This window comes from Colias philodice, chromosome 1 (genome assembly GCF_061535455.1).
Source record: "Colias philodice isolate Cphi_HAF_F1 chromosome 1, ilColPhil1 Martin Lab GWU primary, whole genome shotgun sequence".
NCBI classification, from domain to species: domain Eukaryota; kingdom Metazoa; phylum Arthropoda; class Insecta; order Lepidoptera; family Pieridae; genus Colias; species Colias philodice.
Genome location: NC_143086.1, coordinates 2452214 through 2469502, shown reverse-complemented (window position 1 = coordinate 2469502; position 17289 = coordinate 2452214). Strand labels below are relative to the sequence as shown.

Sequence of the window (17289 nt, the reverse complement as noted above, 5' to 3'; positions counted from 1 at the left end):
TCTAGGTCCTCTACCTCTCAGCTTCCGTTCATCACTACTTTTTGGTACACCCTGTATATAATATACATGAATAATTAGTAAATAGAACGAATTAAATATTTTCCATGCTTTACGACTTCTAAAAATGTTGTCCAGTCAACTTTTATTCTAAATGTTATCGAAATGAAAATTTTGTATCGCTCATTTAGTAACGGTGTTAATAGTTAGGTATATTTAATTATAAGATATGTCTTTTATAAATGGTAAAGACATTATTAGGAATTAAAATTAGTTCTCATTTTAGGTAAGGTGGATTGTAAATTGTAAATCTACTTTTTCTCCCGATGTCGGTTGAAATCATTAAATTATACATGTTTCCATGTTACTTTGGGATAATTTCTCACTACTACTGTGTTCATTGTTTATCCAATTTTACTGAATAAATTCATCTTTTTATGTTAGCTGTAACGTGTTACTACATATATCGAAACTAGGCCACACTAATCTAGGTATTTTCTAAAAATAAATAGAGGATATGAATGACGTCATAACGGTATTTAGGGCCGATTTTTTTATGCTTGGATAAAACTTATTCGATAAAACGTATAAAACTACCATTTTAAAAACGTATTCTATACCCGGCGCGGCGTAAGATGATCCCTATGACAGTTCGTCTTAGTGATTGCTCGTATGATGGATCGTGTCGATACTTTACTATTTTATAGGCAAAGGCGTGGTTTGCATTCAGCCACGTCGGTAAACATGTTTTTACAAATATTATAAAATGAATTTTTATCGTCTATTATGTAAACGAAACGGTAAGTAAAACGAAAGTTTTCCAAAACATAAAAATGCACCTTATCATTTTCTCGTAATTTTTAACCCGTTTAACACAGTGTAAGTATATTATTTTATCATGAAAATGGAATCCCCCATTTAATTTTTCTAAAAAACTTATATTATCATAGGTAAGTAAATTAACGCGAACGGTAATTAATTAATTAATTATGCTGCGATCTTCTGTTCCATTCAATAGTGAATGAACTATAGCTTAAGCATGGAAAAAATGTGAACTCGTTTCCATTATCGAAATTTGTTTATCGATACTTTCCGCACTAGTCGATAAATGCCAACGATGTAAGTTTTGAAGGACGTAAACGTAAAGTCAGATTGATATAATTTCTCGTAAATGTTAAGAATTGTTATAATTCCAACGGAATATCATTGTAATGGCATAAAGCTACGTAAAAATTAATAAATGCCATTTTTAGACGCCTCCAATACGTTTCTAATTTAATAGTGACGCCATTACAAGTTTGTCTCTTGAAAATAACTGTCAGTGTCATAGGGATCATCTTACGCCGCGCCGGGTATAATTGCCCGTATTTGACAGTTTACGTGATATTTTAATATTATCGTGTAATACTTTATTGGACGGATAAGTTTTATCCAAGCATTGAAAAATCGGCCCTTAGTGATATTAAATGTTATAAATGTGGTCTTCTTACTTCGGACCAGTAAGCTTGTGATATATGAATAGATGTGAATATATATTCAGGTAAAGATAATTTTCTCTTTAACGAACGTCATGATAACGTGACGTGATATTTATATGACAACATTTGAAACAATTCAAATATATTTTAAAGGGTTTTTAAATGTTATTCAATTAACTTTATATTGTTCGATTGTAACTAAAGTTTTTCTTATTATTCGTTAATGAAAAGGACTGTATTATTTTCGATATATATTTCATATTGTGACTGTGTGTGGGCCCATTGGTGTATATTGATTGGTCCGAAGGTAGCTATGCGTTATAAGTTTTAAAATATATAGATGTGCATTTGTCATCGATTAGATTAAACATTAAATTTTAATTATTATTATATACATTTACGGTACTTTAGTAATGTTAATTAGGATTAAATACTGTTTCTATATAAATATAGGGTTATAATTGTATATAAGGTCAAAAAAAAAACAAAGACCTATGGAACTTTTTTAACGTATAGTTATACTTATTTGTACTGATAATATTTTGACTATGATTTGTCTAATAATATATTATGTATTATGAATACCTTTCATATATTATATATAATTGAAGTATTTTCATTGTTAATCTATTTTGCTGCATAATATTTTGTTGGATTAACTAAATTAACTTTATTTTGAATATTTATACAATAAATATTATTTTATGTATTTGAATAATGCATGTGATTAAAAGATATAACTTGGCATAATAATATAGTAGGGGAGCCCAAGAGGGGATTTTGGGATTTACTCGAGCGCGTCAGATTACTATAAGGGACGGAACCTTAGCTATTCATTAGTACCTCTAGTCAATATGAGCAGTTATGGTTGGTGGGTGCGCTCAGGGGCCCCGCTGGAAAATTTGAATAATCCATAATTCCCTAAGGTTGAGCTCGAATCGTCAGATTAGCGAAATGGGGACTTCTTATATTGTAATTAACCCCCCCATACATTAATCTGACGCGCTCGAATAATATTACTTTAATTTTTTACCCTTTCTTCATAGCGATTAAATCGCCACTTAAATCGTCAGATTAACGTATACTTTTTTTCAGTGACGTCCTGGAGCATGCAAAATATCAATATCTAACGCGCTTGAGTATTTCCAAGCCAATTTTTTTCTTTTTTAAATTAAAAAAAATCAAAAAACCCTTCCCCACCGCTAAAAGTGAAAACATTATAGGACCTTTTTTTCTCGCTATGGTCTAATCTACCAATTCTAATAGGTTCCCGTGACGCTCGAGTAAATCCACATTTAGCATCCTGGGCTCCCCTACTATAATAATTGATGTTTAAGATTTTAAATATCAAATTTTGGAAGAACTTTCGATGGTTGTTTCTGTTTCAACATCGGCTATTTTAATTTTATTGAGATGGAAATTTAGCTTTTTGAATATTCTTATGGGGAACAAATTTTTATTATTTTTTTTTATTATTATTAAATTATAACATCGTGTGGTAAAGTTAAAATATCTTGTATTGTAGTATTCTGTATAAAAAGGGTGATGAAATTTGAGATTCATTTAAATATTGTAAGTATTGATTATTGATGTTATCTATTAATAAAATGTTCGCTTAAAAAACAATAATTATGTCAACATTTTCTATTCAAGTCATTCTTTTCTTTATAAACATAGGAGAGAGTTATTAACGTTATTATAATACCTATAACATCGGATATAGGTACATATTATAATAACGTTTAATTTTTTATCGTATTTGCTCATTCTTTAGTGCCTATTTTACTGACATAATTTTATCAAGTAAAGCAACGCATTTCTTTTTATGATATTTCTTCTAGGGTATATAGAATATAAATGCCTGAAAGAAAATTTCCTATTTAGATTGTGCTATTGAGAGTAACTATAAATGTTGTTCTTTATTATAATTTTTAAACAATTCAGAATCGTTTACAGATATTTAATTAGACTATCATTCATCAATAACGCATTTTAGATTTTCACGATGTTAAAAAATATCTAATATAGATATTAGATATTATTAAATATTGGGAAATTTTTTGACAACATTATTTTTCTGCCTGTTCGATTTTTAAGCTTGAAACACTCGCATCTGATTAATTTACGACTCATTAGTGCAAATGGCTTTTTAATTTGCAGATACATATTACATTTGCCATTTTTACTATGTTTTAATTAATAATTAATAGTCGGCATTAATTAATTATTTATGCATTAAGTGTCGTAGAAATTGTTTACCACATATCTTAAAAGATAATTTATTTTTAATCAATTATCTTGCATCACTATTAAATAAATTCAAAATTAATCACATAGTAGCGTACATACTAGATAGTTTAACCTTAGTTTTGTTAATAATTAAGTATATTTATGTATAACTTATAAAATATAATGTTGGTGATTATGTATCTCAATTTTAAGCTGTGGTCTATTTATTTAATTTGTAATTAAACTAACATTTGTTTTACATAGTATTGTTTTAATACTTTCATTTTAGTATCGGTTAAGATTAATTAATGTTTAGACCACAGCCTTATAAATTATATTTAGTATTTACTAGTCTTTTTTGTATAATTTCTTAGGACTTCACACACGAGTCATATGTTTCGAACATGCAGTAGTTTATATTCATTTAATAATCATTTAATATTTAAATTTAATTTAATCGCATAGCATTGTGTTATTCAAAATATTATCTATACTTACTAATATTAAAAAGCTGAAAACTTAAAAAAAATATTTAACCGGCATTTGCGGTAATTTTTTGCCATAATCTACAATATATTATAACTTCATATTACATATTATGTCATATTATTTTTTTTTTAATGGAGACTCGTGTGTGAAAAGCTTTAAATTATGTTATATTATGTAGATGTTCGTAAACTCCGTGGAATATTATTTAATATCTACACTACGCTTTAACAAGGAATTGTGTTATTTCAATTTGAATTTATTGTAATGATTATATTGTAACATTAATTATTAAATGTAATAAAGGTTTTGTTAAAAATTCGTTATTTTATTTGTATACTAACTTTCCGTCTGCGGATACGTCCGCATTGTCTAAAACTAAAAAAGAATTATTAGAATGTTCCTATATCACTATATCTACTATAAAACCCGGATCAAAAAATCCCTTGCGTAGTTTTTAAGAACTAAGCATAGATAGGGAGATACTAACGGGAAGCGACTTTGTTTCGAACTAAATAAAAACGAATACGATAGCGATACATATAAAATTTTAATTTAAAACTAAAAAGATAATTTCGCAGATGCAATTAAAAATGGATATATCGTTTCGCTGAGCAAAATGCCACATACACCGTTAAACTATGGATAGCAATGTACTTTAAATAATTAAGCGCTTACCAGACCGACATTTTTTTCAATCTCTACCAAACTCTTTCTAATACAGCTCGGTATAGCTTCATCCCTCTTTAACCAGAATAAAAACTAAAAATATGTAACCTTTGTGCCTCAGAGATACTTGTGTTAAGTTTTTAACTCGGTTATGTAGTTCTTGAGTTAAAATTCATTATAAAAATTCATAAATATCGGTATCTCTTCCTTCAATTTTACATTTATGTAAACAATTTTTCAACAACACACTCGCTTTGCCAATACAATCGCATGCACAACAATTGATTGCAATATATTTAAACAACATTCGCAAAAAAATCAATAAAAATAAAACAACAATACGTGATAACAATATTTTATTTATTTCTACTGAATAGCAATCCGAACACTATAACAAAATAACGTACCCCGACTTTTACCAAAACTTATCATAAAGTCGTACAGAATAATCATATAATATATAAAATATATATTTACTTCAAACAGAAATACATCATGTGAATTTTTGATAATGGTCTCCTTAAAGCATAATATGATTTTATTTGTTCTTACCTATTATATTATTAACGATTATTTTTTTTTTGAATATTAAAACATGAAATTTGAATTCGGCTGTCGCCAAATGTAACATGCAAAAATAATAACATAAAAAGTAAAATACAAAACGACCAATTTATGATTGATATAAAAAGAATGTTATATCACTGCTTAACATGTATACATATTTTTCATCCAATATATTGAATAACATGTAATATTTTTTCGCAGTATTGTAAAGATAATTAACCACTGAAGTTCGCGCAGGATTCATAAAACCACCAAATCGAATAATCCCTCAACTATATATATTATCGCTACAATCTAAATTTCTACAGCCTTAACAAAATTCATTTAAAATAACATAGTATAAATAGCATAATGCTTTTGCAATTCACAACAATACCGAATTTTAAACAGCATGCAACATATTAGGGATACACTTAAGTTGCACTTTATACGTTACATCAGTAATTTAAGTTATTTTCACATTTATATGAATCTATAAATATATTTTTTTCATTAGTTGTAGAGATGGTTTACACAAAACATTATACACATGTAATATAACATATATATTGTACTTTTAATATCTTTTTCACATCCCCAAGTGATAAGACTAAGGCAGAACAACGAAAACCCGGTACAATTACTAGTCACATGTAAAATTTATAATTGGCAATAATTACCCAAGAGCATGGGTATCCACAAGATTCATTCAAGAATCATACCTTATATTTATAAATATTAAAAGCACATATTTTCCTTACATATTCGATACACTCACACAGTAATAGTGAAATTTTATAAGCAAATACATAAACTTCGTACTTAAGGCTACAGTCTAAAAGCCAAAGTGGTTGCATAATATTCACAGTTTCTAGTGTGCGTTTATACGCAGTAAAGAGAAATGCTCTATAAATGTATCAAAAACTTAGTGGCAGTGATTCCCACTGTTCATTCTAAATGCCTTTGTACAACAATTATTGCTATAGATTTGAATAACACGTTTCATAAATGTAGTTTTAATATTCTATAATAGAGACATTTCTATTGGCATCACTTAATTCCTCAGTAACTTGGCACTAACGCGAACTGAAAAAAATATTTGACATTAGTGCCAAGTAATGTAGTCATAAAACGAATGTAAGCATATTTAAATTCAATATAGAATTTAAATTTAAATAGTTTTATGAATGGTGATTTTGGAACAAATATCATCACCATGCATTTAGCTGCATTACGTTTTATGACATTGGTCTTATACAAACACACCATGTATTCATTTGAATTTGATATTTTTGTTTTTATGGCATTCAAATGCTTTATAAATATATATGTATTAATTTGCTAGTTTTACATAAGACCGGTGAAAAAAAAAAGTGTAACCAAACAACAATAACATAGAACCAATTGCGCTAAACACCACCTATAATCTATGGAACTTATTTGTTAACACGGGTAGCCAACGTCCTCAACACTATCATATGACTATCTGTGAGCGTGATAAACTTTTTTGGTCTGGTAACAGTGAAGTCGAAAGTTCTATCACAGTCTATGGTTGTATTTTTTATCTGTGGTCACTTGTCCTGGTCGACGTCTTTCTTTGATCGCTTATTCTCTGGCAACTCCTTGATTGTGGCTTTTTTTGGTTCATCCGTTGTATCTAGAGGCGGCAAGTCAAGTAGATACGGCATCATGCTGCGAGATTTCTCCTCAGCGGATAGCCATTCCATCTGAAATTTTCGGGATATTAAATATTAATATCGACATATTGCTTTTGTCATCAGTACACACACGCATTGTTCAACATTATTACATTCATCATGTATATACATCACGCAAATAAAGTTTACGTTAGTGCGTATCTTATCTTACGGTACAGGGTACTAATATAATAAATGTGAAAGTTTATCAAGCTATGCTCATATATGTATGTATACATACAAGGTACGAACGAGGCCATACTTAAGTCACAGAATACATAATAGTAGCTAAACGCTACAGAACGGACACTCTCCGCCTCCCGCCAAAATTAAACACTTACCTCACCCCGCACGATCAGTCTAAAAATGGTCCACATTTTTCTACAAGGACGATACGCAACGAAGATTGACAACATTAATCAAATTGACTTAAAGTAATTTTACTATTTTGGATTTGTGATTATCGTTTTTCGTAGAAAATGGTTAGATATTGTGCTGTTTACGGATGTATTTCATCAGAAAAACGCGAATTTTTTTTTACGCTAGTCAAAAATGTGCCGTCACACACATTTGCAGTCTCTACAGTGTGACTGTCAAAACGATAATTTTGTATGGAGTGTCCGGGGTGTGGTTAAGTGCGCTGGACTTAGAAGTGGCGAGCAACATACCCGTGACCCGGCTGCGTGTCGTCGTGTATGTATATACATACCTCACTACTGACGACCCCATGTTAACCGCCTTGTGAGCATGAACTGCAAGGTTTTCTCAGGGAGTCTCGTTCTTGAAAATAACAATCTAGCGACATCGCCACTCTACCTCCTTTCTTTAAAATCTTATTTCACTGCAACTTTAGAGATCTATCTGGACCGCCCTTCTCAAAAAGTTTAGCCTATTATTTCCTCGTGACTCGAGACTGCCTTTTTCCAAGTGACATTTGTGTTGCGAATTGCGGTACGATATCAAACTCAAACTCAAACATTTATTTATTCAATTAGACTTCATAAAGAAGCACTTTTGAAACGTCATTACATATTTTTAACATTTACCACCGATTCGGAAAGCAGTATCTACGGAGAAGAACCGGCAAGAAGCTCCATAGTTGCTCTTTTAAATCATGTCAGTTTTACAATTTTATTTTACAAATTGCCCGCAGCTTCGCCTGCGTGGAAAAGATAAATAAACATGATACAAATTTTCATCCGCTATTAATTTATCCCCTTGGGGGTGGAATTGATCAAAACCCTTTCTTAGGGGACGCCTCCGTCCTAATATCTACCTGCATGCCAAATTTAAGCTCGATCCGTCCAGTGGTTTGGGCTGTGCGTTGATAGATCACTATATCAGTCACCTTTGAGTTTTATATCTATACTAATATTATAAAGCTGAAGAGTTTGTTTGTTTGAACGCGCTAATCTCGGGAAATACTGGTCCGATTTGAAAAATTCTTACGGTGTTAGATAGCTCATTTATCGAGGAAGGCTGGCTATATACCATCACGCTACGACCAACAGGAGTGGAGCCACGGGGGTGAAACCGCGCGGAGCGGCTAGTATATAGATAATGGTATACCTTCTGGCGGTGGTCGGCCACCGCGTCGTCGCAGATGGCGATGCACATGCGCTCGGTGAGCCGTCCGTCGTCGGACGCGTAGGCCGCCGCCTGCCACGCCACGCCCAGCTTGGACAGCGCGCGGCCCGACATGCCCGCCGTGCGCGCCGCCAGCGTGGAGCACAGCGCGCTGTAGTCGAACTGCTCCACGCTCAGCCGCCTGCGCGAATTGCAAACAAACACACTCTAAATAAACCATTGAGATATACATATGGAGACGACACCGCCTACATCACTTATGTTCTCAACATACGCCATATGGCGTAACTGCACGCTCATTTTTTATTTGTTTTAAAGTGAAACGCATCAAATATGCCTTCGTGTGTGTTACGATATTGCACAAATAATACAAATAATACGGAAAAGTGCAATGGAATAACTTTTATCGGTAAGTACCTTACTAGCTGATAATAATTTTTAAAACTTAGTTAGAGCAAAAACAACTTAATCAACTAAATCCTCACCTCTTGCCCTCCGACGCGGGGATCAGCACGAACTTGTCAAAGTAGAGCCTAATCAAGCGTTCCCTTTCTTCTAATCCGGGCAGACCAAACTCGATCATCTTATCGAGCCTATCATTGATAGCCGAGTCGAATTGCTGCGGGGTGTTAGAGGCTAACACTAGCATGATCCTGCTGCTTTGGTCTGATGTTCTGTAGAGGAACGCGTTGAGAGCCGCACGGAGGTCTTCGCTTATGTGCTCTGAGGAACGCTTGCGGAGGAACGCGTCCGCCTCGTCAATGAATAGAAGCACACCTGTAAAGTAATGTGTCACTGTCTACTAAAACTTCTACGTACTTTCGGACACGAAACTCTTAACATAAGGTCGCTCCGTTGCATCGTCATAGAAAAACAAACACATTTTTGCATTTCATTATAATTTCTTTATAGGTTTAAAATTGAAATAGTAAGAAATATGCTGAAAACTGTGTCTAATTTTTTTTTCTAATAGGAATACTTCCATACCTAATAATCCCATCCCATCCCTTACTTTTTGTTTAATTTTATTAGTATAGAGTTATCAGTTTGAAAATATAAAACAACAACTATTGTAACAACGTAATTACTTTTATATTTACAATGCTAAATATAAAGTCCTAATAGCTTAGTAATCCATACTAATATTATAAATGTGAAAGTAACTCTGTCTGTCTGTCTGTTACTCAATCACGCCTAAACTACTGAACCAATTTGCATGAAATTTGGTATGGAGATATATTGATACCCGAGAAAGGACATAGGCTACCTTTTATTGCGAAATATGTACCACGGGCGAAGCCGGGGCGGACCTCTAGTGAATTATCAATTTAACTATACCTTTTCTGCTAGTGTTGGCCCAGTCGAATACTTTGTGAATGGCCGCAACTGCATCTTTGCCCATCGGAGCGACGTCACCGCCCGTCATTATAGCGTACTCCATGCCCGAATGTTTCGCCAATTTCTATAATCAAATTTATTCATTTTATATTGAATACATATTCTCACGAGACAAAATCACATAAGGAATACATAATTATTGTTTGGTACATCAATATATTTGAATTTATTACATTTGTGTACGTAAACGGTTTTGAATTATAAACAAAATATTAGGTGGTTATTTTTACATAATAATCTTATATACAAAAAGTAACAAAAATGATATACAATTTGATAATATTAACTACATACTATGATACTACAAGTCATACCACCACTAAAATCAGGACATCATGGGCTGATTGTTGATGATTGATATTTTGTGTCAAATAGTTATCGAGTACACTGAAGCCAGACACGCTGAGCACGTCACAAAGGAATAAGAAATAAAAATAACATTTGATGATTTGTTTAAGTTCTGTTTGATTAAAATATATGACGCAAATGTGTGACTCTTGATTTTTTCCTTTTTTAAACTTCTAAGATATAAGACGCAGAGAGAGAATATAAGAGATCGAATTAATAAATAATAATGTTTAAAAAAACTAAAAAACACGCTTATAGAAAACCGAACTAAAAAATAGAAAATTTTATCAAATTAGTGTATTGTCATCGGTCCTCAATAAATCTACAAAGTTTGAACGAAATCTGGCCGTTTAAAGTGGGTCAAAATCGCGCCCAAAGAAGTCGGTTACAAACAAACATACAGGTGAAGCTAATATAAAGCGTGTAAAAACGAACCTTCGAGAACAGCGTTTTGCCCGTCCCAGGCGGTCCATACATCAGCAGATTCCTATAAAAGCCGCGATTTAGGCGCGTATTCTTCGTTGCTATGGCGATATCTCTCAGTCGTCGTTCCAGGTTCGGTGCCAGTACTACTCCGGATAGTGCGTCGGCTGGTTTCCGAAAACGCGCCACGGCTTTGGAAGCGCTCAGTATCGGGTGCTTCGCCGCTTCTAGTAGCGAGAACCGGGATGTCTCGTTCACGAGTGTTGGCTTGCCTATATCGATTTATATTATTCGATAATTCAATCTTTAGATCACAGATATAATGCTACACTTTAAAATTATTTTTTGTTAAACTTAACCACCTTCAAATGGTTAGAATTGAACCAAATTATCTGAAAGGCTTTCAAATAAGTAAGAATCATCTGACGATCGACAATCTGACATCTGTTAGTTACGTATATATATAGCACGAAAGTTATTTGCTGCTTATTTTATTTTTGAAGTAGGCTCTCGAGTCGTGGCCTCGCAACTACATATTTGTTTTTCTTATACCATAACACCAAATAGACCAATAAATCGCCAATGCGCAGCTTAACCGTCAGCGTTCTTTTTACATGACGCGACCTATACTGCCCCCCTAGACAACGTTTGTTTACGTTTACGTTTGATTACGACGACGACGACGTTTGATTACGTCAATCTCATACATTCATAATCTATTCTATTGAACTTTACGCTAATAGAAAGCCACTTGTCTAGGGGGGCTGGTATGTTAATCATGTATACACTCACCAATCCTAGCCTCAATGAACCTAGCGGTGACCGAAGTAGCCCCCTTAGCGGCATACACCCCCAGCGCCAGTAGGGACAGTCCCCCGGCCGCGGCCAGTGTCTTGTCCCAGTCAGTTAGGAGGGCATTCACCCCCGCGCCTATTACGCTCCCAGCCGTTCTGCATGTTTCAAGTGTTTATGAGTAACACTATAAGTCGCAATAAGTGTGTGCCCTATGTATGCTTGAATCTATAAAACTATGCAAAGGATTTTGATGCGGTTTTTGTAAATCTATACTAATGTTATAAAGCTGAAGAGTTTGTTTGTTTGAACTCGCTATAATCTTGGGAACTACTGGTCCGATTTGAAAAATGATTTCGGTGTCAGATAGCCCCTTTATCGAGGAAGGCTATAGGGCATAGGCTATATATCATCAGGCTAAGACCAACAGGAGCGGAGCAATGCGGGTGAAACCGCGGGGAACAGCTACTACATAGATAAAAGGCGGGCGGCACAATTAATTGAATTATGTGGGTTTCCAAATGAAATAAAAAGTAGATAAATTTTAAAAAGAAAAAGAATACAAAACCATTACAAATAATATAATTTAATTACTAATAACACAAATAAATACAAAGTCGCTTTCTCTGTCCCTATGTATGTTTAAATCTTTAAAACTACGCAACGGATTTTGATGCGGTTTTTTTTAATAGATAAGAGTGATTCAAGAGGAAGGTTTTAGTACATATGTCATTTATTATGTTTTAGACAAAGCGGGCGAAGCCGCGGGCAGAAAGCTAGTTTGTAACTAAGTTGTGTAAGTGTAAGTGTGACACTTGAAATTATTCATACATAATCCAGTATTAGTGCTAAATTTCATTTAAAATAAAGAGGAATGCAAATATGAATAAAAATCACTAAATGAAACCAAATACATACTGTATGCTCTCCAAAATGGTAGTCCTGTTCTCCGTGGCCTTCAGTCTGATCTGCTCCAGGTTGATGTCTCTGTTCTCTCTGTCGGCCTTCGCCCTCGCCCTGGCCTCTGCCTCTATGGCCTTGAGTTTGTTCTTTTCGCGCAACTCCATTTCGTGCTCTATGGTCGCGCGGCGGAGGGCCTCTTGTTTCGCTACACTCTCTTCTTGTCTGGCCACAAACAAAACAAGGTTTAAAACAGACTTTTGCCTAGTCGGGGTCACCAATTTGCCTATTTCGTTGCTGGTTGTTGCAGAAAGAAAAGGCAATTAGAAGAATATATATTTTTTTATGTGTAGATGATATTACATTGATTATTGACGTGATTACATTTGGTTGGTTGGTTAGCGACTGGCTGCTGTATGCCATGTTAAGATTCGCAGATCGGTTTCGCATCCTAATATGGTTACACAAATATTGCTGACATATCTAAACATTATATTGGTAGGCACAGATTTAATAACACATAATAAAAAAACTGGATAGTTAAGCATTAATATGTGAGTTTTCAAGTAATAAAAAAAACGCACATGTTATTTTGTCGTGTGTTTATGTATTTATTTAGACTTCTTTATTGACCAATGAAAAATTTGTGGAAAATAAATGAAAAATACAAAAAAATGTATAGCAGAAAAAAACCATTTGCATAAGAAAGGAAATATGGTATATTATGCTATGAATTTTGTAGTTACAGATAAAAGGTGGAGATAAGGGATTTTTATTTGGGATAACATTATAGTGGAATACTTGTGATAACTCACTTCCTCAATATTTCTTCTTGAGATCTCTGCTGTTGTACCAATTGTTCCTCATAACGCTTCTTTGACAGCTGATCTTGGTACTGGGCGCGAATTTGATGCTGTTTTGTTTCTTCCTAAAATATAAATAATAAAACCAGTATTAGATATATCCAAATATAAAAATAAATCCATGTTTCCCTGGTCATGGCATTACGGATCAGCTAAACCAACTTTAATCATTCTTCTTTTAATGTCACATTTATTAACAGGAGCAGGCTCTTATGAAATAAAATCTTAATAAAATTTACACTAACAAATAAAAAACTCAATGGATCAATAAGCATATAAGATTTTATAGAAAGAAAAGAAAGAAAGAAAGAAGAAAGAAAGATAGAAATACAATAAAGATGAAAGAAGATACACATAAATTTGAAAAACTTACTTGCAATGTCTTTCTTCTCTCCTCATGGTCAATCCTCCTCTGCTCCACCTTGGCTTGTTCTATGGCAGCCTCATATTCCTTTATCTTGGCCATTTGTTCTTGCTGCCGAGTGGCTTCTTGCAGCTTGCTTAGTTCAAGTGCTTCCTTGGAATGTTCTGAACAAAATTATAAATGTGATTATTCCTGGACACTCTTTTATGTTCCCTCTGTAGTTACTTTTGTTGATGGTAACATCTTGTTAAATAATACTCATAACTTGGATGAAATGTGTGTAGAGGATGGGAGTGTTTAGTGTAACTTTTTTGGATATTTCCCGTTTCATTTTTTAAAAGTTATTATTGTAATTTTACTCATTAGGTATAGGGCTTTCAATATCAGTTTTTAAGTTTTTTGATATGTGCAATGATTACGGAATAATCGCCTGTGCACACTTAACAATTACACCCTGTATAAGACTACTTACTACTATGGAAGTAACAGTGGTAAGTACACATCGTGTAGTATCTGGATCTATAAGATAACTAATCCTCCTAAGAGCATAGGCAACAGAGCTGAGCTTTGCCATAGTAGCAGCTATATAAGCATTTCATTAATTTTTGACGTGATAACGTTTTTAAAATCGTTTTAGTCGGGTGACATATTCAGAAACTTGTGTCACACCAAACCTCACGAGCGCGATCGCAGGTATAACGAGAGAGAGACGGACCGATCTCCCGTCTCATCTCGAGCGCTGCCACCAATAAGACGTTATCACGTAAACATCTCGATTGTAAACCTACTTTACAAACAACCAATTTTTTTCATAACATTATCTACAGTGGATTGCACCAGACTATCCATGGTAGTTTTAAGACTACAATATTTTTTGTATTTATAGGTAATGAATACAAGTGAAGAATGATCAACATTTTTTATTAATATGTATTACAATGCCTGAATATATTATATTCATAGAATAATTAATGATTTTTTTTTTATTTTAACCTCATTTTTGTACTTTTTAGTTTTAAGTTGGTGCACAAATAAATTATTTCTTTCTTTCTTTTTTTCTAATGACCATGATTCAGTAATGATAAATGAGTTATCAGAAATATTGTCTGCTTGGTTGCATGTTGTCATGTATTGGTAGATGCATTTAAAATAAGGTACCTATGATAAGTGATAACAAAAGGGGAATATTCAGAACAACTTTTGTGACCCGACCTAATTAAAGTACTCAAGTTTTAATAAGTAAGTACTTGTATTCTTATAAGTAATTCATATTCAATATCATACATTTTCAGACAGTCTACTTAATTTGTAGAATGCATAAAATGACTTTCTCGAAAAAGTATTTTTATATTAGCGTTTGTTTTATTTATTAATTCCATCAAAGTTAAAATGTGAAAGATAGGTTAGGCGGTCGCATTATGCAATACTTTGAAATGTGCCTGATAAGTAATGTCTGCACTTACTCGACCGTTCCAGCTCTCGAGCGGCTTGAGCAGCCCTTTCTAGGGCGCTAGAATCAAATCTATAGGCTTCCATGGTTTTCTTCTCAGCTTTTGTTAGATTTGGAGGAGCTACCGCAGCCTCTCCATCAGGAGGGGGTCCTTCAGGTGGAGGCTGAGACGGTCTGGAATATCCAAATAACCACGACATTTTATTTTACACGTATCTTAATCCATACAACTCTTAGAAACAATTGTTAAATCGGTCTAATTTGTAGTTTTCAAATTAAAGCACGCTGCCGCACGAATGACCGAATGACAACCTAGTGAACCATAGAGCAGAGAATAATATGTAGAACAGAAAATATATCAAAATTCACAGATCAACCGTAACTTAGAATAGACCACGTATAGACCATAATATTATTTTGTGTTTTTACCAGAAAATACTTTGATACGTCCACACCTAAGCCCTAAGATCTTTTATCAAAAATATATACTTAACACCAAAATAAATTAAACCTAAAAAAATAATAGTACCAGCTGTTTTATTCACGACTGTAGTTCAAATTGTATCTGAGGGTCGAGGGACCAAAAAAATAAATGTAAATGATCACAAAATTTTTTGCGAGCAAATTAATGTGCTATATTTTTGCCCGGTTAAACCACTACGATTGCCAAAAAACTTGATCGCATTACCAAATCTATACTAATATTATAAAGCTTGTTTTGTTGGAGTTTGATTGAAGGCGCTAATCTCAGGAACTACAGGTCCGATTTAAAAAATACTTTCGGTGTTAGATAGTCCATTCCTCAGGTCCATTCATCCGGGAAGTCTACCAAGTATTTTATAAAGATTTTATAGTAGAGAATTCGCCACGAATGAAGGCTCAGGGACGTAGATGCGCGCAGTTCGGTCGGTGCCTAAATTAGGTATCAGTATTGGCCGCGGGTTTACATTTTTCCAGTACCTATGCAATCCAGTACTGGACTGGAATAATGTAAACCTGGCATATAATTTTATTCTAATCACCCCAGGGCCCAGATTTTGGGAAAATACATGGTTGGCGAAAAAATACCGCTTCATTATTTGCTTTGATTATCCAGGGACCAGGGTGTCTTATTTTTATATGTAGAATGATTACAATTTACAATGTTATATACATATAAAATATATATATGTTTAAAGGATTGTGTGAAGTCAGTTCATTCAATGAGGCTAAAGCATAAGACAAATCATAAAATGTTATAAAAAAAAAACTATATGACCGCTATTTAATGGCTATTGGCTACACAAATGATTATGCATTCTTTAGAGGGAGATTAAGGGTGCACTCACACACATCAGTCACCGTCACGGCACGTCACCGGACAGGATTAAAAAAAAATATGTATCAATAGTTCTAGTATGACTCTGTTCCCACACGACAGTCGCCGGCACGAAATCTATCAGTGACGTCACCGGTCAGGCACGTCAAATAATCTTTCCATACATGTATCATACTTTTATCCCCACTCACCCGGTGCCGTCACGTCTCAGTTCAGTCAGCGTCGTGCTACCGTCAATTGCTACATGTTCTCTAGCGTGACACACGTCTAATCACTGACTAACCTGATGTATGTGTTCAATGATTCAGTCAAACCGGCGACGTGACTGACGGACAACATGACGGTGACTGGTGTTTGTGGATACGTACACGAACCGTCACCGATCAGTCATCGGTGACTTGACGGTGACTGATGTGTGTGAGTGCACCCTTATAATTATTAATTATTACAGTCCTTAGTACACACATCAACAAAGTCTACTGTCTAGGGATATTATAATTGTACTTGGTACGAATATATTTTTGATATTCGTAGGCTGTACGAATCTATGAAAAATTTTGTCATATTGTAAATGGAAGAATTATAGATAATTGTAAGGTCATTAACATTTATAGAATAGAATAGAATAGAAAAACATTTATTCCTAAAAAATGATACAGTAAGTACATTAAATTACAGACAACACTATTATATACAGACAACACAATTTCGTGATCTTTTATTTTCATTGATAATGTTAATGAC

General features: G+C 33.7%; 2 protein-coding genes across 4 annotated transcripts in view; one reads left to right on the top strand and one right to left on the bottom strand.

Annotated features, from left to right (window-relative positions):
* Positions 1-17289, top strand: part of LOC149491026 (ras-related protein Rab-21-like) — a 61385-nt gene that overhangs the window by 11221 nt on the left and 32875 nt on the right. The gene's annotated exons all lie outside the window — the stretch shown is intronic.
* bor (ATPase family AAA domain containing bor) lies at positions 6723-15555 on the bottom strand. The gene is made up of 10 exons (XM_089695869.1): positions 15241-15555; positions 13787-13941; positions 13366-13478; positions 12569-12775; positions 11651-11808; positions 10871-11130; positions 10028-10151; positions 9175-9466; positions 8672-8870; positions 6723-7132 (listed from the first exon to the last, which is right to left on the bottom strand). The coding sequence occupies exons 1-10, from the start codon at positions 15425-15427 to the stop codon at positions 6977-6979; spliced, it is 1851 nt and encodes a 616-aa protein (XP_089551995.1). The 5' UTR covers positions 15428-15555; the 3' UTR covers positions 6723-6976.